The sequence below is a fragment of the Rana temporaria genome, chromosome 1 (genome assembly GCF_905171775.1).
Source record: "Rana temporaria chromosome 1, aRanTem1.1, whole genome shotgun sequence".
In the NCBI taxonomy this organism is placed as follows: Eukaryota; Metazoa; Chordata; class Amphibia; order Anura; family Ranidae; genus Rana; species Rana temporaria.
In genome coordinates, this window is record NC_053489.1 from 574,144,364 (window position 1) to 574,170,745 (window position 26,382).

Consider the following 26,382-nt stretch of genomic DNA (forward strand, 5'->3'; position numbering starts at 1 on the left):
CAGTACACTGTCCAATACTTTTCACTATGTACTCATAATAATCCGTATGTCAGTGATTTATTAAGTATGTTCTCAATCTTTTCCTAAACACATTAAATCTTTGCAACTGTGTTATTGTTAGATGGCTTAGCTAATCTGGTCTTGATTTATTTCCATTTTTTCCACTCAGATTCCTGAAGAAATGAGCAAGTGTCGTAATTCATACATGGAACAGGACCTCAGGCCAGTGTGCCTGGATGAGCTGGTCAATGGGAATAACGAGGGGCTCTGTGACTATAAGGCTTTCCTTCAGGAGGGCATTGATAGTTTGCTGAAAGAAGCCAAGGACAAGTTCAAAGGCTGGGTCAGCTGCTCCACATCAGAACAGGCTGACCTTGCCTACAAAAAAGTGAGTTATGCATCCTAAACATTGGTATTTAAAGTACACCAAATCCTGTGTGTGTCAGTAATACAACTAGTATCATCTAAAAAAAAGAAAATGCACCCTGTAGCCTACAACACAGTTGCTATTTGCAATATGTATAACTTTTTTCTTTATGAGGAAAGTCAAAAGCTTATTCCTCCTTCAGCTATTCTCAACCTTAACTGTTTTCAAATTGTAGCCCCTATTGCATTTCATATCTATCCTAGCATAGCTACCATAGTGTAGACTGGATGACTGATGGTTATTTAGTGACTTGTCTCACCAGCATCATACAGTTTAATAGTCATTGAGTAAGTTGTTTTCCAATTTCTTACCACAGTGTATTTATTTCTCAGTTCCCTGATGGCCCTCCCCTTCGGCTGTGGAAAAGTACGATCGAGATTGCAGCTCAGCCGGAGGATGTCCTTCAGCGCCTACTGAGGGAGCAGCATCTATGGGACGAGGATCTGTTGGACTCAAAAGTTGTAGAGACCTTAGATGAGCACACCGACATTTATCAATATGTACAGAACAACATGGCTCCTCATCCAGCTAGAGACTTTGTTGTTTTAAGGTGAGTGTTCACAAAACCAAACCATTTTGCTGAACATCCAGTTTGCAGAACATCCCGAGTCATCCATGAATGGTTATCCATTAACAAATAAAAATGGCCACATGGAAAATTTCAAAGACATGTCACTTGGCATTTCAGTGCTATGTTTTTATTTTTTTTTTATTATCTTGCTATGTCCATTGGTTTTAAAATTATGTACCTGTATTTAAGAAGTTTGTCATTCCAGTGTATAATGGAATTTAAAAGTTTATATATGCTTTCTTTAATTTCTACAGATCATGGAGAAGCAATTTACCAAAAGGAGCCTGCATACTACAGCTTATATCAGTCGACCATGAACAAGCTCCTTTACTTGGAGTAAGAGTCAATGTACTTCAGTCCAAATACCTCATTGAGCCTTGTGGCACGGGAAAATCCAAGCTTACCTACCTGTGCAGAGCGGATCTGAGGTAAGCACCACTCAGTAAATGTCTAGACACCCAAGTTTCTGGTTTTCTACTTTTTAAAGTAGTAGAAAACCCCTTTATTCAGCAAGCTTGAATGGCTCTTAGGAATCCCAGTTTTCAGTGTTTCAATAAGGTTTTTGCAAACACTCTGGTGTGGTATCCCTTCAAAGTCTTGATGTAAGCTGCATGTTCCCCTCTACCATAGGTCAATGAGTTTTCCGTATACCCTGGAGTTAATTTTTTTTTTTATAAAAAATGTAATATTTACTTGTGTCCAGGTACATACTCTGTGTATACCTGTTTCCATTCAAAAGAAATGTCATAAAAACTATTTGCTAGGGTTCCGAAAGATTTATTATCATTACTGTGTTCAAGAAAAATCACGTTACATTCTTTGCAAGAGTGACGTAACAAATTTGCACTTGTGTAAGCAGTCAGTTGTCTCTAAGGGAACATGTTTTAAAAAAATGTGACTGACTTAATCTTGTACTTGGTTTGGCACTTCCAGCTATATGAATGAGATTTCCTTAGAGTGTCTTTCACTCAGTCCACATGACTAGGCTTGTCATAAGCATCCCTCATCGCATGCTTCACCTCCTGAGTACCTTCTGTATTTTCAAACTGTCTACATCTAGATATCGACTACACTTTCTTCAGGAATCTTGTCAGGGTTCAGTGAGGTGGGGTATGTGCTGATGGCCAGCAGAGAAGGTTTAAAGTTCAGCCGAAATTGATAGTCCAGCAATCACAAGATTCTGAGACCTCTCTACTTGTTTTTTCCTGCTGTGCTACCATCCTGCCAAAGAGTAACAGTGCTGCAGTTGACCTCAATAAAATAACTGCTTGGCCCACCACAGTGTGGGTATCCTCCCAACGCTGGCCATTGCAGCTCTATCAATTTACTTGCAAGGAACTTGCCACAAAAGTGCCAACATGCATACATTTTTCGGTCGCATATTTTCAGCCAATAAACTGTCTCTTCTAAAGACTTTTAGTTGAATTTTCATATCCAGCTGCAATTAGAATTTATCAGCAGAATGAAATGGTGGTTATTATCTTCTTGATCATTTGAAACGTATAACTTTACAAGGCTAGGTGAAAGTGGAACTCTCGCCAAAAATTTAATTTTAATGATTATAAAGCTACATACATTTTTATCTTTTTTTTATATATCTAGAATTCAGCTTTAAATGTCATAGTTTTTTTTTTTTCACGCTAGCTTTGTTGACTTATAAATGCATATTGGCTATTATGCTTAATATGCAGATTTAATCAGACCTCTTCTTTCATGTTTCAGGGGCCACATGCCAGAATGGTACAATAAAGTTTTTGGACAGTTATGTGCTGCAGAGGTAGTTAGGATTCGAGACTCCTTTATCAATCCACAACCAGAAAGCAATAACGGGAAGTCAAGGTGACATCGCACAATTGTCTCGACAAGGTTCCCAAGAAAGTGAAATGAAAGATGTCGGGGCAAAATGGAAGATCCCAGACTTATGAAAGTTGCTTGGAAAAAAAGTCAAATCCAAGAAATGAAGCTGCTTTTGTCTTTTATGGTGCTTAGTGCCATGGACTAGAATTCATCAGCCTTTAGGCTTCCATCGTATATCATCCTATATGTGTTAGTACATATCAATTGACTGCTTCTGAGAAGCAAGAGGATTTTATTGGAAAGTATGTATTGTTAAAATAATGCCACATTCCTATATGCAGTTATCTTGTATATTGTCGTTGTGTTAATTATTAAGCATACTGAGGGACTGGTGTATCCACTGGAATAATTGGTACTTACGCTTATTTGCATATCTATAAACTTTTTATGTTCAGAAGAGAAATATTTGCACAGTGAACATGTGTGAATGTGTGTCCCCCTTGTGAATTGAGTCCAGTCATCTAGTGTCTGGTACACTGATGGATTACTTGTAATGGTTTTAATCTCAGGTTTCGTTGTAATGGTTAGAGTTATGAAAGTGGTCAAACTAATCCTTTCTGTATGACACAAGTCTGATGCACATTTGCTAATTGCTGTTTTAAATTTCATCTCGGGTTCCCTTGCCTGAGCCGTCTTGCTGTTCCATATTAGGACTGTGAACGCTCTTTAAATTGCATATACCAAATAACTTGAACTGACTTTTTTATTTTTTCATTGCACAATAAACCCATACTTTCCAACATTTAAACTAAGTGGAACCATGCTTACCTTGGGTTTATTAACTTAGTTAATGAAGTAACGCAGAGTGCAGTTATCCACAGAAGCCATTTAGTATATATAATTTAAGTCTTCTGATAGGAATCTGAAATCTTATTGTTTGCCAAGTGTCACTGGGCTCTACACATTATTATTATTATTATTGCTTTAGCACACTTTTTATATTTGAATAGGCAGCCAGCCTCCATGCAATTCCATATTTAATTAGCCTGAATTATTTATCTCTGGCCATTTAGGAACACAGTTCATCTTTCTTGGCATCCAGGAAGTGAAAGATCTATGGTTTCTTAGCAACATTCTCAACTATGTGTTGTAAAACCCAAGTTCCTGGTGGCACTCGGGTGTCTATGGTTTCACTGAAGCCTGTTTAACTGATCCGAGGTTCTGGTATTGGTTTTAACTTACAAAACCCCCATGCTGACTTAGGACACTTAGACATAAGTCTAACTCCTACCAAACCTTAGTTTTAATAGTATGTGTCCCCATTGAGGAGCTGCCTCTTCACATCTTGACAGGTGTCCCAACAAATGGGAGTAAGTCTCTCTAAGCCTTGGTTCACACTGCTGCGACTTGAGATCTGACTTGTGAGACCCCAAGTCGTATGACGTGAAATCCGCTGTTGATCAATGAGAGATGTCTTAATTGGCACTACTGAAGTCACTTTAGAAAAAGTTTCTGTACTACTTCAAGGCGATTTCCATCCGCCCCTGTGCCCATTGACTTCAATGGAAGTTGGATTCTCATCTATATTGATGTGATTTGGATCTGACGTTACAGGATGATTTCCCAGGCATTCCCTGAACGTCACATTAAAGTAGTACTCGAGTCACCTGTCAGTCGCACCATGAATTTCAGGTCACATAAGTTCCGAACCTTGAAGAGACACGGGCTGCAATAACAAGTTGAGAGGTTTAAAAAAAAAATGTTTTTTTTTTTTAGCAAAGCAGAGAACCATAAATTGTGAACTAGTCCATTTATTGTTTTTTGTATCCCCATGTGGGAGATTTTCTTTCCCTTACTGTCCTGACTGCTGTAAAAGGAAAAAAAAATCCCCAGAGTGGGATTTAAAGAAGGAATTGCAGCACTTTTAAAAATCTGCTGGCTTATAAGGGGTTAAGTCCACCAAGATGTATGCTACCTTATGGTCTGATCTCTTTTAATAATTTAAATTTTCTACCGAGCGTCAGGTGTACAGCTGTTGCTATGCTCCCGATGCTCTGACAGGAAAGATGTGGCTGCTGTGAGACTGCCTGCCCTTCTGCTTATTATTCACAGAATACTTTGAAGAGGAGGGGCAAGAAGCTGCAGTTGACAATGTAGCTGCTGTAAAGGACCAGTGTTGGAATGCTAAAAGTGGAACTATAGCTGTTCTCCTGGCGCTCAGTAATAATGTAAGATGCAAATAAAAGAGAGACGTCCACGAGGTGACATACGCCTTCTTAGACTTGATGCATTATAAGCCAGCAACGTGGAAGTGTGTCAAATCCTAGAATTTTGATTTAAAATTGAACAGCTTACACTGTTCCATGTGCATTATCAACAGATATGCATTTCCACATGCTGCTATTGTCCTCAATAGGTGTATGGGCAATACACATCACCAAAGTAGGTCTATGTGACTGAACACCATTTAAAACTATGGCTTAAATGGGTACATACATTGGCAAGTGTTAAAATGCATACATGTGAATAGGTCAGTTACATTTTTGCATGGATGTTGGCAAGTATGGGTAAAGCATAAGAAAAAGCTCATTATCTATTTGTATGAGGTAAACGTTTTTTTGTGCTAAAATTGGGCTCAACAAGGCAAAGGTTTATTCAGAATAGAGTTGGACATGTCCCGGAGTAAGGTAGGCAATACCCAAGATACATTTTGGCGACCTTTTAAATATTTGTAAGCCTTTTCTATAGCTGTAGTTTGTCAGTAGGAGCACATGATATTCCCTAGTTCATCATAAATGCCTATTGGCCTTCAGATAGGCCATGCTGGCTTGTGAGTGCTATACTCCTTTCTTATCTCCAATTTTAGATACTTTTATGGGGTTGCTTGTGTTAATAGCGGCTGTAGTTGCTAATCTGAAATATAACTTTTAACGTGCAGCAAATACTGGGGTAGCGGAGGGCTAAATGAAGTGGTGGGAGGAGGCTCTGGATGTGGGAGGAGCCACTGAGCTAAATTGTACAGGTAGAAGAGGAATGTTGAAACTTTAAGGTTATTTAATTGTATGAAGACTGAACAGAGAACCTTGGTGAATGAAAGTTGTTGCAAGACGTGTTTTTACCGTTGTCAGTATTAATTGAAATGCTTTTTAATGAAGAATTTTGTTTTATGTAATGAGCAAAATAATAGTGTTTTCATTATCAGTGTTTCTATATATATATAATAAATATCTAAACCTTGTATAGGCCTTGTAATATTTTTGACTGTATAAAAGCCTCACTGTACATACCACTTTAATGTTATGTGTAATGTTCATTATAGTAAATGCATGGCAAACGTAATTATTTAAGATATACATGTATTTATACCTCAAATATGTTTCATTTTTGTACCTGGATACATTCCCTCAATTTTAAATATGCTAAACATGGTAAACATTAAAGTGAAAGAGCATAGAGAATAGATTTATATCTTGATGCATATGTCTTTATAAAATATAGCCAAATGCACTATTAAATGTCTCAAAAGAAGTTTTCTTGCAGTCTTTTATTAAGTCAAACCATGCTACAGGAGAGGTTGCTTGGTACGTATGCTTGAAGTCAGTGGCGGCTGGTGCTCACAATTTTTTTTGGGGGGGGGGGGCACAAACGAAAAAAAAAAAACAATTGCATCCCCACTGTGCCCATCAAATGCAGCCACTGTGCCATGCCATCAAATGCAGCCACTGTGCCATGCCATCAAACGCAGCCACTGTGCCATCAATTGTCACCACTGTGCCATGCCATCAAACGCAACCACTGTGCCATGCCATCAAACGCAGCCACTGTGCCATGCCATCAACTGTCGCCACTGTGCCAATTGTCGCCACTGTGCCCTTTAATTGTCGCCACTGTTCCCATTGTTGCCACTGGGCCCATTGTCGCCACTGTGCCCTGTAAAATCCTCCCCCCTGCCCGCCCGGCACTTACCTTTCTGGGGTCGGCCATCCTCCTTCCACGTCCCTCGATGTCTTCTCCCGCCCTCGATGACACTTCAGCCAATCGGGTTACCGGTAACCAGAACCGGTGAACCTGATTGGCTGAGACGCCTGTCAGTATTATCCAAGGAAGGCATCCCCCGTACGTCCCTTGGATAAGTATTTTGGAAGCCGAATACAGCCTGAGGGCTGTACTCGGAAAGCTCTGATAGGCACTTCCACACAACCAACCAGATGCCGTTATTCAGATGGCCGGTGCTCACCATCCGGCCGGCCATCTAAATAGTCGGCGGCAGCAGCAATACATAGATTTATGCAATGCATGAATCTATGTATTGTAATTCAGTGGCGGTGCGAGAGGGGGCGGCGCACTATATGGACGCACCGCCACTGCTTGTAGTGAGAATTTTACAAATGCATGCATGGTAAATACATTTTTTAGCTGCTTTACAACAGAAGTTGGCAACTGCGGTCCTCCAGATGTTGTGGAACTACAAGTCCCATCATGCCTCTGCAATGCTCTATGGGGCATGTAGTTCCACAACAGCTGGAGAACTGCAGTTTGCCACCATGACCTGTCACAGCAACAGTATAATCTTCCCCAAAAATATATTTTTCTGAAAAAGACAGAAGAAAGTATTTTCATCAGTCTCCCCTCCACCCTACTGATCGCTCACTGTGACTGGTTTTATTTTGTGGCAGCTTACAAGGTGAGAGGTTTTAGAGGACATTAAAGTGGCTGTAAACACTATACATAAAATATGAACAAAGCCTATCCCTCTATAGTGTATACTTGTCTCCAATTAAGAGCACCACGTTTCATTTCTGGCTGCTGCTTCGTTCTTCTGCTATCGGCATGAATCACTTCTGATAAGTTTTCCTGACTCCAAGAGAAAAAAAATGACGGGGAAGGGACCTCCAGCCTATTGACAGTCTCGGCTCTGTTCCTGTGTGCTTTGTGAAGGAGGGTGTGTCCTCTTCCCTCCAATCAACTTTAACTAAGCTCTGCAGTGTGTAACTTTAGCTCTCTGCCTTTTTTTTCTGGAAACTAAGACAAGCTTTATAAATTCTGCACTTTGAACGGTAGAGGACACTGCAGATAATTGGGTCCAACCTATGTAGGAGGATGTGTGTTAATGTCTTTTTTATATGTAAGGGTTTATAACCACCTGAAGGCAACTTGACAGATGACAGAATTTACAAGACTGGGCCATCAACTTAGTACAGGATGTCTAATTAAATGTGTTAGCCTTTTGGAGAGAAGGACAGATGAAGGCATCAAGAAGAGTACTTTGTTGCCTTCAAGAGGTAATAAATATCTGTAGTGTCCTTTTTTTTATTTTATTTTTTTATTATATATATTCATGTCCATGAATAGATCTAGCTGAGGTTAGGGCCCATACAATATTTCCAGGCAAAAAGTGAAATTGAGATGGAAGTATCGGTTTTATATAGCACTTCCTTTGATGTGAGACACAACTTACTAAAACCACACACTGGATGTAAACTGTACTCATTGTACCAACAGGTTTTTGTTTTAAAAAAAAATAAAAAAAATCCTAGATGTTTCTATAAATACAATAAAATGCAATATAATATGCAAAAAAGTAATAAAATATCTATACAGTGGGTATAGAAAAGAATCGCCCTCCATTTTAAAATCCGATTTTTTTGCTTTGCAGCCTGAAATGAAGACGGATTTTTTTTTGTTTTATCCAGCTGTATTTACCAGTGCAACATATAACATCCAAATAAGATACAACACCAACATAAAAAAAAATTCAAAAACGGAATCACATGAGTTGGAAAAAGAATTTAGTCTGCTTGGATATGTCCATACTAACTGCACCTAAATTTTGCAGAAGTGTTCAAGTTCAGTTAAATTTGATGGTGACCATTTGTGCAGTCTTCAAGTTATTCCACCGATTTTCATTGGGCTTTAAGTCTCGGCTCTGACTAAGCCATTCAAGGACATTCACCCTTTTCTCCTTAAACCACTGTGTAGTCATTTTTAATGTGTGCTTTGGGTCATTGTCATGTTGGAAGGTAAACCTTCTTCCCATTGACAACTTTTTGGGAGAGGGCGGTAGATTTTCCTCAAGAATTTGATGGGTTTTTTTTGTCCAAACTATTTTTCCTCTATCCTGACAAGTGCTCCAGTCCCTGCTGCAGAGAAACACCCTCATAACAGGATATTACTATCTCCATGCTTTACTGTAGGAATGGTGTTATTTGGATGGTGAGCTGCATTTTAAGGTGGTCAGATGAGACTAAAATGTAATCATTTGGGGGGTGGACAATGTTCCACAGCAGAGAGAACTGGTTTTCTGCATGCATTGTATTTTCTGTCACCACCAAACCAGTTACTGATGAACATCGGAACGCCACCAGAAATTAAAATTAAAATTTAGTCATATTTTGTGCAAGGACCCTGTGTAATGGACCTTGCTTTGTGCACTCGTGTGCAGTCATGTTGGAACAGGAAGGGGCCATCCCCAAACTGTTCCCATAAAGTTGGCAGCATGAAATTGTCCAAAATTTGTTGGCATGCTGATGCCATAAGAGTTCCCTTTACTGGAACTAAACTATAACTGAAAAACGTTGCATCATAATCCCCCCCCCCCCCACCAAATGATTTGGACCAATGCACAAAGCAAAGTCCATAAAGTTAAGGGTGAGCGAGTTTGGGGTGGAGAAACTTGACTGGCCCTCCTGCCTGGTCAGCGGGGATCAGCGTGTCGATCACCCCTGAGCAAAAGGGAGTCCGCCGGGTGGACCAACCGTGTGAAAGAACCCAAACAGACAATCAGGCAGAGAAATTACTGATTTTTACCAGAGCTCACCATGCAGTTTTAATGACATTAGTACTCCCACTTTTGTAAATCAGCATAAAATGAATTGTGACCCAGAACAAGTTACAGTTGCCTATCCTTTGAGTGAATAAGGACAAGCTAGGTGAATGAATACATGAACACTGGGGTAAGATCAGCTATGACACTACAAACTACAGCAACTACAAGCCCATCATTACAAGGTAAGGCAAGCAACACAGGGAATAGAACTACACTAATATTTAAAACGACAAAATCATTTGAAAATGTACAATGCCTTTAACCACTTGGGATCCGCGCTATAGTCAAATGACGGCTACAGCGCGGATCCCAAAATCCAAGTGGACGTCAATTGACGTCCGCCCCTTTGTGCGTTCCCTGCGCGCGCTCCAGAGCGCTCAGCGGGGAAACTCTGTGTTGGCCGTGTCCCTTGGACACAGCCAATTACAGATCGCTGCGAACGGCCAATCAGAGTGGCCGTTTGCGATGCGATCTGTGCGGCCAATGAGAGATGATCTCATATGTAAACATATGAGATCATCTCTCATTGCCGTTTTACACAGAGACAGCGTCCTGTCCCTGGAGAGGAGACCAATCTGTGTCCCTTGTACATAGGGACATAGATCGGTCACCCCCCCCAGTCACCCCCCCTCCACCTACAGTTAGAACACAATGCAGGGAATACATTTAACCCCTTCCTCACCCCCTAGTGTTAACCCCTTCAATGCCAGTCACATTTATACTGTAATTAGTGCATATTTATAGCACTGATTGCAGTATTGATGTGAATGGCACCAAAAATGTGTCAAAAGTGTCCGATGTGTCCGCCATAACATTGCAGTCCCAATAAAAATCGCAGATCGCCGCCATTTCTAGTAAAAAAAATAATAATTCTGTCCCCTATTTTGTAGGCGCTATAACTTAAGCGCAAACCAGTCGCTTATTGCGATTTTTTTTTTTTTAACAAAAATATGTAGAAGACTACGTATCGGCCTAAACTGAGGAAAAAAAATGTGTTTTTTTTTTTAAATTGGGATATTTATTATAGCAACAAGTAAAAAATATTGTATTTTTTTCAAAATTGTCGCTCTTTTTTGTTTATAGCGCAAAAAATAAAAACCGCACAGGCGATCAAATACCACCAAAAGAAAGCTCTATTTGTGGGGAAAAATGGACGTCAACTTTGTTTGGGAGCCACGTCGCACGACCGCGCAATTGATAGTTAAAGCGACGCAGTGCCGGAAGCTGAAATTTCACCTGGGCAGGAGGGGGGTATATGTGCCCAGTAAGCAAGTGGTTAAAGTGGAAGTAAACCTGATGGGTTTTTTACTTCCTCTTTATTCCCCTGCAAAGTAAAAGCATAATGGGCTAGAATGCATTACATACTGGACAATTATGTGCCACTTACCCGAAAAGAAGCTTGTGATGTGGCTGCGTCCATCTCCATCCCTTTTCCTTCCTGGGCCGTGGACACTGGTTCTCTGACTGGCTGGAGTCACGTGACGTCACTCCCGCGCGTCTGCCGATGGTCTTTCTTTAGTGCGCATGCGCCAATGACGTCGGCACAAGCGTATATGGTAAATATCTCCTAAACCGTGCAGGATTAATACATATTTCCAGTACCTACGGGTAAGCCTTATTATAGTCTTACCTGTAGGTAAAAGTGGTCTGTAAGGGTTTACAACCTCTTTAAATGTCCATATTCTGGTTCACTTTAAAAAACCCTAAAGACTATCAATGGTTTCTCATTCCAGGTACCCAAATGCATTTTTTTTATTTCAGATCAACTCTGACATGCAAATGGAAACTACTACTTAGTGGAGGCTGGTGCTCAAAAGTTTTGGGGGGACGCAAACAAAGCAAAGAAATGCAGGTGAGGCAGTACAAATTGGTGTTGTCCCTTAATATTAACGATCAGTATGTAGAAACGACAACTTGTGCTGGTAAATAGGAGATTGGTGTACCAATGCTCACTGCTCAAAGAATTGGCAACCTCAGGAGGAACCCTAGTTGAGAAAGACTGCTATAAATAATAAATAGAAAAGCAGTTTTTAATTAAAGTGTATCTATGTTCAAAGTGTAAAATCATATATTAATTTCCACATTGTATTTCAATTATTTTTAGCTTACTCCTATTAATCTGAATTAGCCTGAAGATTGTAAACTCACTTCGTGATAATCCCCTCACATTTACCATCTTGAATTCTATGACATGTAATCAATATACCCTATGAGTAGACACTGCTGTGTCACACATTTCACAGAGCCTGACATGTAGAGGTTTTGAGAGGAAGGAGTTTCAGGAGTGCGTTAAGGAATCGCTGCTTGCAGACACCAAGTAGGTACGGTATGTAGGACATGTAGTCCATAGAAATTGAAAGTAAAACAGCAGAGGAGAAGCTGCAAAGCATGCCGGGAATCCAAGAAGATGTAGGCAAAGATGGCCAGCAGACACACAGAATGAAAAGGACATTTTTTTATTATTTGTTTAAGTAAGCTTTTTTTGAATTATCAAAAATACATATTTTGTATTATTATTACAATGCTGATGTTATAAAAATGAAAGTATATGTTGTGATCCTAGAACTCCTCTGTGGCTATTCATGAGGATGATAATCTGACTGATCCAGACACTCGGTATTTGCACAAATGGAGTTATACAAGTGCTGATGTGTTTCTTATTACACTGCACAAACAACATAGGGTTGTAAGTATTTAAACAGATATTGTCCACCTTCAAAAGATGGGGGAACACGTATAGGTCAATTACCCTACAGTAGATTATATATATATATATATAGTGACTGAGAGACCCTGTCACTGTAAAGCCTCATACACACGATCTGACTTTTCCGTAGATTTTTGTCCAAAGGGGCGTTGGCCGTGAACTTGGTATGCATACACACGGCAGAACGTTTTCAGCCAACGTTCAACAAATGACGTGGTTTTTCAGCTCTTTACCGCCACCCTTTGGGCAACTTCTGCTATTGTCTGATGTTTAGCATTGGTTCTGAGCATGCGTGTTTGTACTTTGGATTTTAGTTCGATGGACTTTTGTACACACGATCGGATGATCCGACGAAACATATTTGTTGTCGGAAAGTTTGATAGCATGCACAGCGAACATTTGTCCGTTGAAATTCAGACAACAATTGTCCGATGGAGCATACAGACAGTCGGATTGTCCAATAAAACATGTCCATCGGACTGTTGTTGTCGGAAAGTCCGATCGTGTGTATGGGCCTTAAAGGGTCACTAAAGGAAAAAAAAAAATTGCCTAAAATTAATGTCTGCAAGGTAGACAGACAGAATAATGTAATGATTCTGTTAAAAAACAAGTAAATACCTATTAAATTCCTTCATCTATATCACCTCCGGCATTCTAGTTTCTGTTCTCTCATTCACTTCCTGGTTTGCATCGTTCGTTCATGTAAGATATTCATTTCCCAGTATGAATTGAGGCACGCCCAGTAATTCACACCTCCTTGAAGTCTCTAACATGTAGAGAGCGTCCTGCCACACAGATGTAGTTCCCAGGAGGGGGTGAGCACGTTACTGACCACTGCAGTAAAGCCTCCCTTTATGGTGGTGAGTAACAATCAGACAAGCAGGAAGTAAACAGAACAGAGAAGAAATAGAGCAACTTCTGAGCAAAAACGAACAATGAGGAAGTGAAAAGAGGAACGTCTGCAGGTAAATGATGCTTATTATGTAAAAACATTTTTTCCTTTACAACCCCTTTAAGGATATAGGAAAATGTGACACATGATTCGCATTTAGGGTAACTGCGACATTTCAGACTAGTGTATTTGGCTTTCTCCTGAATGTGTAGTTCTGGATCTGAACATTCAATCTTGTGTCTGAGTTTTGTTAGATGCCTGCAACCTGGCTGAGTACACAGGTGTGCAGGGTCATTATATACTCGGGTCTGAGGATAGCTCAGAGCTTTCAGTTTGAAGACAGCTCCCGATTGAAAGGTATCACCCAGGGGTCAGGGGGCCCCAGCCAGAAGCCAAGAGACAGAGGATCTCACTGAGGTGTCAGAGGTGCCCAGCCAAGAAAAAGAGGGTCTCACTGAGGTGTCAGAGGTTCCCCAGCCAGGAGATAGCAGGTCTTGTTTCAGGAGTCAGGTTGGTTCCTATCGGGATGTCAGGCAGGGGCGGACTGACAACTCATGGGGCCCCCGGGCAATAGATTATGGGGCCACACAGTATACACACACACAATATACACACACACACACACACACACACTGAAAAGGTACTGGAGAGGTGGGGCAGCTATAATCTTGGGATTTAAAAAAAAAAAAACACAAATTTGTACATACTGTTCCTGGTTTTACTGAGGCTGGCAACCCTGATGGGGCCCCCTAGTGGCATGGGGCCCTGGGCAGTGCCCAAATAGTCAGTCCGCCCCTGGTGTCAGGAGAACCCCAATCTATAGGCGGTGCAGCTGGACGTTGTGACTAAAAGCTTAGAGAGCCAAGTATCCAGGAGAGCTGGACAACACAGAGATGCTGGTAAATGGTGCAGCGTGACACTGCAGTGAAAACTGAGTGCGCTTATGAGCCAGGTGTCTTGACATTTTCCAGTGTTTATGTTCTTCTGAAGCCGGAGAAGATCCCCTGCATGGTAAACTTTTTGTTGGACTGATGTTTTTGCTTTCTACCTTTTTAGTACAAATGGACTACCGGGCCCTTTAATATAGTTCCCATCTGCCGTGAATTCACTGTATAAACACATCTCCCACAAGAGCTAATTACTCCATGTCACAAAATCTATACACTGTATATGTCCACAAACAGCCATCTCCCCCACCCCCCCCTGTCTGGGTACAGCTAAAGAATTGTTCCATCTTATCTGGCATCACCTTCATCAAAATGCTCTTTATTGTAACCCCACGTCTTTAGACATGTTCAGATCTGTTTAACAGCCAAAGAAAAAAAATATTGAAATTATATGAGGGTTGAAAGTATAGCGCAAAACAATGGCTTACTGTTAGCCATGGCAACCAATCAAAATAAGAATGAGTCTTATTGGTCCCATTTGGTGTAGTTACAATGAACTTTGGCTGTGTTACTAAAGAGTATTGCTCTTTTGCACTATAATATTCCATAAAGCTCACAGCTTTACTGGTGCTTATTGTAACAACTATACAATGTGCACATTGTGTTCAATAACATATGCATGACATTTATGTAATCTATATTCAAGTTTTCATTTGGCCACCCACCCCTCAGGGAATAGACTCCTTCACAGTGTGCTCTCATCCACCCATCCACATTTGTGTTGTGCGTCCTCTCACACATCTAGTAAGCAAATTACCAGATTTTTCTCCTGACAGCATGGTTTTATTACAACATGTGGAACATGCAATGATAATTAGCAGATTTCATTGTGAAGGAGTGTGAAATCAATCATTGCAGGCCTGCCAAGGAAACTGACGTGATGTAATACACCTGACAGTCTCACTGGTGTGGAATGTTTTCTCAGGCTCCAGATGTTAGCTTGCTGCTAATCTTGAGGCGTGAGGAAATTTTGTGTGCAACCCAGGGGCTGATATTTAAGATCTGGGGGAAAGAAAACTGCAGTTCTGCCCATAGCAACCAATAAGCAGTAAGCAGAGAAAGAAAATTCAGTTTTAAAAACAGGCGAATTCGGTAGTTCTGATACTTTCCAGGCCAACTGCATTTAGCAAACTCTCCTAAACTTCATATGCTTCTTCACCCGATATGCTACAAATCACAGAATCCATAGATTGCAGTGACTGGAACCTGGGACGTATCATATATACACCAACTACAGCAAATCACAAATCAATTCTCGTATTTACAGGTGTTAAATCATTAAATATATTTGTGAAAGTAAATTAATTTCCTCATGTATCCTGAATCAGTGAAGATCATGAGGGGATGGGGATATTTAACCACTTAACAACCGGCCCATAGCCAAAGTACGGCTACAGGGCGGTTGCTTAACTCTGGGAGGCCGTTAATTAACGGCCTTCCAGAATCGCACCCCCTGGGGCGCGCACACGGGAGTGTCCGTGACCGCCGGGTCCAGAGGACCCGGTTTCTTGTCGATTTAGTTCCCCTATCGATATGGTTCCCTGCTTGACTGCACAGAAGAAGCCCACGGAAATCTCCGAACCTCGGGCGGCATCCAGGCTCATTCCTTAACATCCCCGTGGATTGGAGGATGTTAAAAAAAGAGCCTGGAGGCCGAGCGAGCGCAGCGAGCCATCCGAGCGAAGCGAGGACGTGAGGCCGACTGGCCACTTACAACAAATTTCACGTTGCCCTGGACCTCTTGCTACAGCTGCTCAGGTTCCGTGATTTCCTTTCGGCTCAGATTGCGCCTGCGCAGTCAAGAGGGGAACCATATCAATAGGAGGAACCATATTGGCACATCTCCAGCGCATCACGGTAAATCGCCGCTGATAGCAGCCGTTTACCACATGATCGCTCCATCCAATGATGGAGCGATCACTTGTAAACAAACCGGCATCATGTGATGACGCCGGTTCCTCCCTCCCCTCTCTGTATCGATCGGTACAGTGTGAGAGGTGAGGGGAAGAAAGCGGAGGCAGCAGCACTGTGAGCTGGATCTGTGAAACGGGCTTTCCCACTGACAGCTGAATGTAAAAACAAGCATTGCCGGAAATAAGAAAAATCTGCAAAAAAAACGATGTGGGGCCCCTGCCCTTCAGGTCTGGTATGGATTTTGAGGGGAACCCCATGGCAAAATGTAAAAAAAAATTGTGTGGGGTCCACCACAAAATCCATACTACACTCTTATCTGAGCATGGAGCCTGGAAGGTCAGGAAAGGGAGGGGACGAGTGAGCGTCCCCCTTCTTGAACCATACCAGGCCATATGCCCTCAAAATGGGGGGATGCTTTGTGGCCCCCCGCCCCAAAGAAACTTGCCCCCAATTTGATAGGGACGAGGGCCTCTTCCCCACAACTCTGGCTGGTGGTGATGGGGGTCTGAGGGCTTATCGGCAGGGCCGGACTGGGAATAAAAACCAGCCCTGGAAAAAATTTCATACCAGCCCCACAGCATTTTTATACCAGCGTAACAGCACAGCGTCATTATTTTCTTGTTCATGAAAGGGAAAACCATACATTTTAAAGCACATTTGAAGAGTGTAGTATATATAGATAAGACAGATATGAAAGCACGGACCGTTCTCATCGGATGGACTGACCGTGTGTACGCGGCCTTACTGTGCCCATCATTGCAGCCTCACTGTGCCCATCAAATGCAGCCTCACTGTCCCCATATTGCAGCCCCTCCTGTGGCCCATGTCCCAGTCTGCAGTCCCTGTCTGTGGGAAGGTGTGTGTTGTTGACGGTACCTTCCATGCCAGCCGGATATCCATGAACACCATCAGCATGCAGGGTCTGTTTTCGTCTTGGATGGGGACAGTGCTCCTTCCAGAGGATCTGTTTGTTGTGAGATGGAGTGGTCCCTGGCCACCTGCACCTTCAGCCGTCCTCATTTTCTGCCCCCAGTCAGCCTGTCCTCTGATCCTGGGGAAGTGAGAGCACTGGGTGGGAGCTGGAGAGCGGAGAGCACTGGGGGGGGGGGGGTTGGAGAGCACATGGGTGGGGGAAAAGAGCAGGGGGGAGTGGAGATCACAGGGGTGGGGAGCAGAGAGCGCTGGGGGGCTTGAGAGCACTGGGGGGAGCCAAAAAGAACAGGGATGGAGAGCACGGGAGGCTGAGGGGGGGCTGGAGAGCACTAAGGGGGATCTAGAGAGCACTGGGGGGGGCAGAAAGAACAGGGGTGGAGCGCTGGGGGGGACAGGGGTGGAGAGCACTGGGGGGCGGAGGACAGGGGTGGATGAGCACTGTGGGGGGGGTACACTGGGATGGTGGCTGGAGAAGGCAGGGAGATTAGGGGGGGGCAGAAAGAACAGGGGTAGAGAGAACTGTGGTGGGGGAGGAGAACACTGGGGGGGAGCTTCAAGGAGAACCTGATAGAAGGAGAAGCAGGGGGCTGCATATAGATTAATTGAGCTTTCTATATTCCTCCATACAGCTGCGGAATGCTTGATTCTCCTCCTCTCCCTCCTGCAAGCATTCAGCGGCTGTATGGAGGAATATAGACGGCTCAATTAATCTATATGCAGCCCCCTGCCGAATCCGATCCTCCTATTAAGCACCTCGGCGGGCTGTGCAGCGGGCATGACATCTCCTGTGTGTATCATCACTGAGCTGACCTGGCTGCCTGGGTCTGTGTTCGGCGATGACACTGTAACACGGTCCCGCCCCCCTAGACCGGCTCGTGTGATAGGATGAAGACTGGTTCTATCTACTATCACATGAGCCGGTCTAGGGGGGCGGGACCGTCCGTGTTATAGCATCATCGCCAAACACAGACCCAGGCAGCCAGGCCAGCTCCGTGATGATACACAGGAGAGAGGGGACAGAGAGCGCTGCAGCCCCCGCAACTGAAACCGGCCGCAAGACAGGCACCCTACCGGGAGATCTCCCGGAATCTGGAATCTCCCTTTAACAAGGAGGCCCCCTCAGATTCCCCTCTATGCGAATGAGTATGGCCTACCTATTCACTAAAAAAGTGAATAAAGACACTACACGCGTTTTTGACAAGTCCTTTATTAAAAAATAAAAAACAATGCCCCCCCCCCCAGTGTAGATCCAACGGTCATGGGACCCAACAAAAAAAAAGCTCAGCTCGCTCTGAAGGAAAGAAAAAGATAGATTTGAAAGGAATCATTAAGGAAACGATCCTGGATACATCTCCGACTCACATGAGGGATGTATTTAACCACTCATAGAAGTGCATGTTGTGGTTAAGAATATATAGTTTCCCATGTGTTTAACAATGTCCCTCCCTGAGATATTCTTAGACGTTGGATAATTATTGGGATTTTCCTGAATCTTTTAATTAAAACTCATACTATATGATTTTAGCCTTCTATGTGGTTTGGAATGCTGCCGACTTTACAATACTATAGGGAACACGCGTAATCTTCAAAATTAACTTGTTCTTTTCTCATACGAAGTATTGGATACTAAGGGGAGTTGAATATCTGAGGGACGATAATCTAAAGGCATGCAGCCTGACTGTCCAAAAAAGGGGGGGGGGGTTGACTGCCACATCCTGAACCATAGCAAGCCACATTTCCTCAATATTTGTAGTGTACTTTGCAAGGGGAGGCAGCAAAGCCTCCCCCTTGCAAGGTACCTTTTCCCTATGTTGATGGAGACCAAGGCCTCTTTCCTTCATTCTGTCTCTCAAATGGGATCTTGGAGACTGCGAAAGGGGGCTAATCAAATTCTTTAGAATTCTTTAGATTAAGGGGAATCCCAGATATTTGGCCTACCCCCAGGTAAATCAGGAAGGCATGCATAGAACACCTTGTTACTCATTCACAAAGAAAATGTGAATACTAAACACACCGTTCTTTTTTTAGAAAAAAATAAACAATTTACCCCATGAAAATCCAGCATCAATAATGTTGTCCAGCAATGTAGCTCCACATCATAACCTTATTTGGTCAATGAGGTGACCTAGGATCCCTGCCAGTTTTTTACCATCAGAAGCCGGTAAAGGATCCCTCATTTAACTACTTGCCACCCACTAACAATACATATACTGCTAACGGGTGGCACATAGGGTGACCACATTTCCAAACTACCATTCAGGGGACACCCTCCCTTCCCAAAAATCAGCTTGTGCTGTAACGAATCACAGCACAGTGATTGGACACAAGAGGTGGGATTTATAATTTCTCCAATCACAAGCAGGGGGCGGGATTGTGCTCCTCCAGGCATTCCTGGCCAGGACTAGTACTGCCAGTGAGTAAAGTGGTGAAGTGTCGGCCTTTTTTGGGGGCATCAGATTGGCCCTGGGGGGGGGGGGGGTGGCTGTGTCAGTTTCAGTCTGGGACACTGTATTGTCCTGGAATAATTGTGCCCGGGACAGACCTGCAAAATGTGGGTCTGTCTCAGGCAATCCGGGACACGTGGTCACCCTAGTGGCACAGCCAGACACCACGGCATACCCGTAAATTGTGGTAAACTTCCTGATTTAGCGACACTCATGCGCCCACCACCTGCTAACTGTGCTGTGATTGGACACAGCACAAGTTTGTCAGCAGGTTACAGCCCATGGTTTTGGCTGTATACCTGTTGATTGGCTGTGGCCAATCACAGCGCAGAGTTCTGTGTTTACAAACAAACAGAACAACAATCTGGATGTTTCTTCTCCCTTAAATCAACTCTGAGTTTAGGGAGAAAAGACAGCCAGATCCTGTGAGTATAAGAGCAGCACACATTCACTTGTTAGGCACACAGTTAACCCCTTTGATTGCCCTTCTAATTACCCCTGTCACCCATTAATGTCATTAGTACAGTGTACAGTATTATCACTGATCACTGTATTAGTGTCACTAGTGACGGCAGTGTCAGTTAATGTCCCTCCCAGCCAGTGTCAGTTAGTGCCAAATTGTCTGCCACGCTATCTCAGTTACACTATAAGTTGCTGATGACCACCTTTACTAGTATACCATCTATAGCTACATAAACTCCAATATATATACCATAGTTTGTAGACACTTCTAAATTTCACACAAACCAATTAGTATACACTTATTGGGATTTTTATTTTTATTTTTTTACCAAAGACATGTAGCAGAATACATTTTGGCCTAAATTTTTATGAAGAAGTGTTATATTATTGGATATGTTTCATAACAGAAAGTAGAACATATATATTTTTTTAATTTGCTGTATTTTTTAAAGGATAAAAAAACAGTGGTGATCAAAGCTTTGTTTGTGTGAAAAAAATGATATAAGTTTAATTTGGGTACAGTGTTGCATGACTGAGAAATTGCCAGTTAAAGGAGCACAGTGCGGAATATCAATAAAAAAGGCCTTGGTCATGAAGGGGATAAAACCTTCTGGAGGTCAAGTGGTTAAAGGTAGTAGCGCTACCATTGCTAAATATGAGATTCTGGCTGCTGTTTGTAAACACAAAATCATTTTTTTAGGTACATCCTACTGCATTTGCAACTTCTCATGCAGGTTTAGGGCATCCACAAAGCATGTTATTTAACCCCTTCCCGCCCACGCTATAGCAACTTACTTTACCGTGAGGGTGTCTATTTATGTCCTCCCGTGATCACATGGACTCAGCTGATCACAGATCGGGGTAAAGGGCCAGTTACAGCGACCCTTAACCACATGATCAGCTGTGTCCAATGACAGCTGATCTCGGATGTAAACACACGCCAGATATCGGCTTTTCTTTCCTCACGCCGACAGCTTGAGTAGAGAAGAGAGCCAATAACCAGCTGATGTTAAAGGGATATCGACACTGATAATCAAGGCACTGATTATCAGTCTCCTGATTATCAGTGCAGTCCAAACAGTGCCCACCAGTTCTGCCAATCAGTGATCACCAGTGCTGCCAATCAGTGCCCGTCAGTGCTTCCTCATCAGTGTCACCTATCAGTGCCACCTACTAGGGCCGCCTATCAGTGCCTATCAATGCCAATTGTTTTTATTTCACTTAATAAAATCCTTTAAACGGTAATGCGCTAGGTCGGTGCGCCCTCCTTTTTCTTTTCTTTTTGTAGTTGCATGAATTCCCATGGTTCTGAGGAGGGCTGCAAGATTCTTGACTCTACCTTAAAATTGGACCACATTGCCCTTTAGCGGAAAACACCAGAGTGCAGGAGATTTTTTTGTGTGTTATCAATGCCAACCATTAATGCCATCTATCAGTGGCCATTAGTGCAGCCTCATCAGTGCCCACTCATCATAATTACACAGTTAGGTTGAAAAATAAAACACAAGTCCATCTAGTTCAACCAATAAAAGAGAAAAAAAATCTACAATCCCATATACACAATCCTATACCCGCAGGCCGCAGTTGATCCAAAGGAAGGCGAAAAAAACTCCAGCTACAGCAGGGAGAAAAATTCCTTCCTGATCCCCTGAGAGCCAATTGGATATTCCCTGGATCAACTTCACATATAAATATCAGCACCTGGTTATATTAGATACATTTTGGAAAGAATCCAAGTATTTTTTAAAGCAGTCTGTTTCACATTTTCACAGCTCTTACTGTGAAGAAGCCTTTCCATATTTGGAGATGAAATCTCTTTCCCTCTAAATGTAAAGAGTTCCCCCTTGTCCTCTGTGAAGACCTTAACTGCTTCCTGATCAGCCTCCGCAGTTATACTGTGGCAGAATGGCTCGGCTGCACAAATCGTCTTACCGGTACGGTGGTTCCTTTAAAACTATAGCAGGCACGTGCGTGGCCGAAGCCGCGATGTCTGCCAGCCACTCGCCATCGCTCCACAGAGGGGATCTGTCAGTGTAAACAGACAGATCCCCGTTCTGACAGAGAAGTAAAGAGAGATCTGCTGTTCCTAGTGATCAGGAAAAGCGATCTCTCTCTACTCGTAGTCAGTCCTCTCCCCCCACAGTTAGAAACACCTCCCTAGGGAACACTTAATCCCTTGATCGCTCCCAGTTTTAACCCCTTCCCTGCCGGTGTCATTTATGCAGTAATCAGTGGCTATTTTTAGCTCAGATCGCTGTATAAATGTCACTGGTCCCAAAAAAGTGTCCTATCTGTCCGCCACAATGTTGCAGTCCCGCTAAAAATTGCTGATCACCGCCATTACTAGTAAAAAAAAAAAAAAAGAATAATAAAAATGCCATAAATCTAAAAATGCCATAAATCTACGCTTATTGCGTTTTTTTTTCCCCAAAAAATATTTATGAAGAATACATATTGGCCTAAACTGATGAAGATTTTTTTTTGGGGGGGGGGGGATATTTATTATAGCAAAAAGTATTTTTTTGTGTTTATAGAGTAAAAAATAAAAACCACAGAGGTGATCAAATACCACCAAAAGAAAGCTCTATTTGTGGAAAAAAAAGGACCTCAATTTTGTTTCGGTACAGCTTTGCATTGGTCATTTAGGGGGTAAAACCTTCCGGAACTGAAGTGTTTAAAGTGACCTCATTAGTGCTACCTATCAGTGCCCATCAGTGCAGCCTATCAGTGCTGCCTAATCAGCTCACATCAGTGAAGGAGAAAAATTACCTGTTTGAAAAACAAACTATGAAATTTATTTATTTATTTATTTTTCTAAATATTTTTGTTTGTTTAGCAAAAAATAAAAAACCCAGTAGTGATTAAATGCCATGAAAAGAAAACACTATTTGTGTGAAAAAATGCTAATTTGGGTATCGTGTTGCATGATAAATGTTTTTTTTTTTTTGTTATGTTTAAGCCGCATTAAGGCTGCATTCACACCTAGGCGTATTTACGCCCGACGCTCGTGCCGCTGGAGGGGCGAATTTACATTGTTGTCTATGAGATGGTTCACATCTCACGCCGAACGCCGAAACGCCGTACGCCTGCCGCCTGAAAACAAGTCCCGGACCCTTTTTTTCAGGCGGCTTTCTGCGTTCGGCATAGACATCAATGTAAATGTTTTGTAAAAAAAAAAAAAAAGTTTACAAATCGCGGCAAAATACACCGCGTACGCCGCGTTTTAGTGTGAATGCAGCCTAAAAGTCTGTTGAAAGTTCTGCTGAGTGGTATTTTCTTTTTAATTCCTTGTGCATTGATACATTTTTTTTTTAGGTTTGCTGAACCTCCTGTGAATCGAATCCTGGTTTGCATATCACTATTAGGCTGCTTTCACACTGAGGCGTGCAGCCGCGGTGACGGTATAGCCGCGCTATTTGTAGCGCGGCTATACCGTCTTATTTACCGCGATATTCTGGGCGCTAGCGGTGAGGTTTTAACCCCTGCTAGCGGCCGAAAAAGGGTTAATACCGCGCTTTCCCATTGATTTCAATGGGAAGGCGCGGTATAGGAGCGGTGAACACACCGCTCCTATACCGCGGTAAAGATGCGGCTAGCAGGACTTTTGGTGCGCTCCTGCTAGCGCACCGCTTCAATGTGAAAGACTTCGGGCTTTCACATTGAACACTGCAGGGCATGATTTTTCATGCGGTATAGCAGCGCTATTTTTAGCGCTGTACCGCATGAAAAACGCCCCAGTGTGCAAGGGGCCTAAGGAAGGTTTTTTACAACTGAAATCCAATGCTACGAATAATTCTTTATGATACATGCATTTCATTTAAACTTAGATTCAACCTTGAGATTGAAAATGTGGAATGATCTGAATGGATGACAGTACTTACAAATATTTGATTGAGGATTTGCAATGCCAAATATGTTCCTGATTTTTTTAGTCATCTGCTATTTCTTTGTTGACTCATTATTGACTTTATTGTTACTATGAATATTGCCCGAGGCATGTTTGCTTTCTTAATGCAGAGTTTCATATGGTTAATAGAGCAGATCTGCAAAGCTGTGGAACACTGTATAGTCAGAAAGATAACCGTGATGGTGCATAGGACCAAAATTCACTCTGTTATAAAACTAAAATCTCTTTACTTCCTTTTGACTCCAAACTCTTTGAACGTTTAGTCTACTGCCGACTGAGCAACCACCTCCTTGAGAATAATCTTCTTGATCCCCTTTAGTCTGGATTTCGCCCACAGCACTCCACAGAAACTGCCCTCCTAAAACTCACAAACTTGCTTACAGCGAAAACCAACGGTCATTCTTCCATACTCTAATGCCGCGTACACGCGACCATTTTTCGGGTTGTAAAAAATGACGTTTTTTTTATGTCATTAAAAACTATCGTGTGTGGGCTCCAGAGCATTTTTCACGACGTAAAAAATGGCCATTAAAAATTTAGAACATGCTCTAATTTTTCATGTCGTTTTTAACGTCGTAAAAAATGGTTGTGTGTGGGCTTTAACAATGTGAAAAAAAACGAAGCAAGTTATGAGACGGGAGCGCTCGTTCTGGTAAAACTAGCGTTCGTAATGGAGATAGCACATTCATCACGCTGTAACAGACAGAAAAGCGCAAATTGTCTTTTACTAACGCAAAAGCAGCCCCAAGGGTGGAGCCATCCGAATGGAACTTCCCCTTTATAGTGCTGTCGTACGTCTTGTACGTCACCACGCTTTCCTACAGCATTTTTTTTTACGATCGTGTGTAGGCAAAGCCGGTTTAACAATAATCAGGTTGAAAAAAACGTTGTTTATTCTAGACCATTAAAAATGTCATTTTTTTACATCCCGAAAAACGTTTGTGTGTGCGCGGCATTACTCTTGGACCTTTCCGCTGCCTTTGATACAGTTGACCACCCCCTCCTCCTCAGAAAACTCAATTTGCTTAGTCTCCATGGCTGCACTAATAGGAGTTGGAGAGGAGGAAGTGGAGTTGTAAGAAACACTGAAGGTGCGTGAGATAGGTAATATTCAAACCAATGGAGAATTGGTTCGAATATTACCTATCTCACGCACCTTCAGTGTTTCTTACAACTCCACTTCCTCCTCTCCAACTCCTATTACCGTTCCCCAAGGTTCTGTCCTTGGAGCTCTGCTGTTCTCGATCTCCCTGGGTCAGCTGATAGCCTCCCATGGCTTCCACTACCACTTATATGCTGACAACACCCAAATCTATCTCTCTGCACCTCAGCTCCCCTTATCAATCTCCTCACGCATCACTGATTTACTTACAGACATATCAGCCTGGATGTCAAACCACTTCCTCAAACTGAATCTCTTTAAAACTGAGTTCATAATATTTCCTCCCCACTTGCCCCTTCCCCTGACTTCTCTATCAAGATCAATGGCACATCTATCAGTCTGTCCCCACATGCCAGGGTGCTAGGGGTAACCTTAGACTCTGAACTGGCCCACATCCAATCCCTGTCCAAATCATGCCGCCTTGGCCTCCACAACATTTCCAGAACACGCCCCTTTTTAACTATTGACACCACCAAGCTTCTAATTCACTCCCTAGTCATCTCTCGCCTCGACTTCTGCAACTCCCTCCTCATTGGATTACCTTTACATAGACTATCCCCCTTCAGTCCATCATGAATGCCACTGCAAGACTCATTCACCTTACCAACCACTCAGTGTCCTCCACCCCTCTCTGCCAATCCCTCCACTGGCTCACACTCACCCAATGAATGAAATTCAAAGTACTAACAATACCCCCAGCTACATCACTAACCTAGTCCCAAAATACCAACCAAGCCGCTTTCTTCGGTCCTCCCAAGACCTCCTGCTCTCTAGCTCCCTTGTCACCTCCTCCCATGCTCGCCTCTAGGATTTCTCCAGAGCTTCTCCCATCCTTTGGAACTCCCTACCCCAATCTGTCCGACTGTCCCCTAATCTATCCATATTTAGACGATTCCTGAAAACTCTTCTCTTTAAAGAAGCCTATCCTGCTTCTAACTAACACTGTTTTTACTTCCTCCATCAGCTCATCCCCCACAGCTATTACCTTTTGTATCAATTGACCCTCCCTTTTTTAGATTGTAAGCTCTAATGCGCAGGGCCTTCTGATTCCTCTTGTACCAAATTGTAATGTAACTGTAATGTCTGCCTTTATTTTGTTAAGTGCTGGGTAAACTGTTGGCGCTATATAAAACCTGTATAATAATAATAAAAAGCACTGCATTGCCTTCTTATATAGAATTTTTAGATCAACTCTCAATTACAACACTATATACACTCACTGGCCACTTTATTAAGTACGCCTGTTCAATTGCTTGGCAACAAAAAAATTGCTAATCCGCCAATGCGGCCCTGCTCGATAGAGCTTACAGTCTAGAACACTGTTATGCCATGTACACACAATCGGTTCGTCTGATGAAAACGGACCGTTTTCATCAGACGAACCGATCGTGTG

At 42.6% G+C, this 26,382-nt stretch overlaps 1 protein-coding gene across 2 annotated transcripts in view; it reads left to right on the forward strand.

Annotated features, from left to right (window-relative positions):
- The window catches only part of DLC1 (DLC1 Rho GTPase activating protein), a 540,558-nt gene extending 534,235 nt beyond the window's left edge, over positions 1–6,323 (forward strand). For both annotated transcript variants that reach the window (XM_040334678.1, XM_040334682.1), the window contains 4 exons: positions 170–388; positions 760–977; positions 1,253–1,426; positions 2,721–6,323. In XM_040334678.1, the coding sequence (XP_040190612.1) occupies positions 170–388; positions 760–977; positions 1,253–1,426; positions 2,721–2,841 (732 nt within the window). In that variant the 3' untranslated portion in view covers positions 2,842–6,323. The remainder of the gene's footprint in view (positions 1–169; positions 389–759; positions 978–1,252; positions 1,427–2,720) is intronic.
- Positions 6,324–26,382: the final 20,059 nt, after the last annotated feature.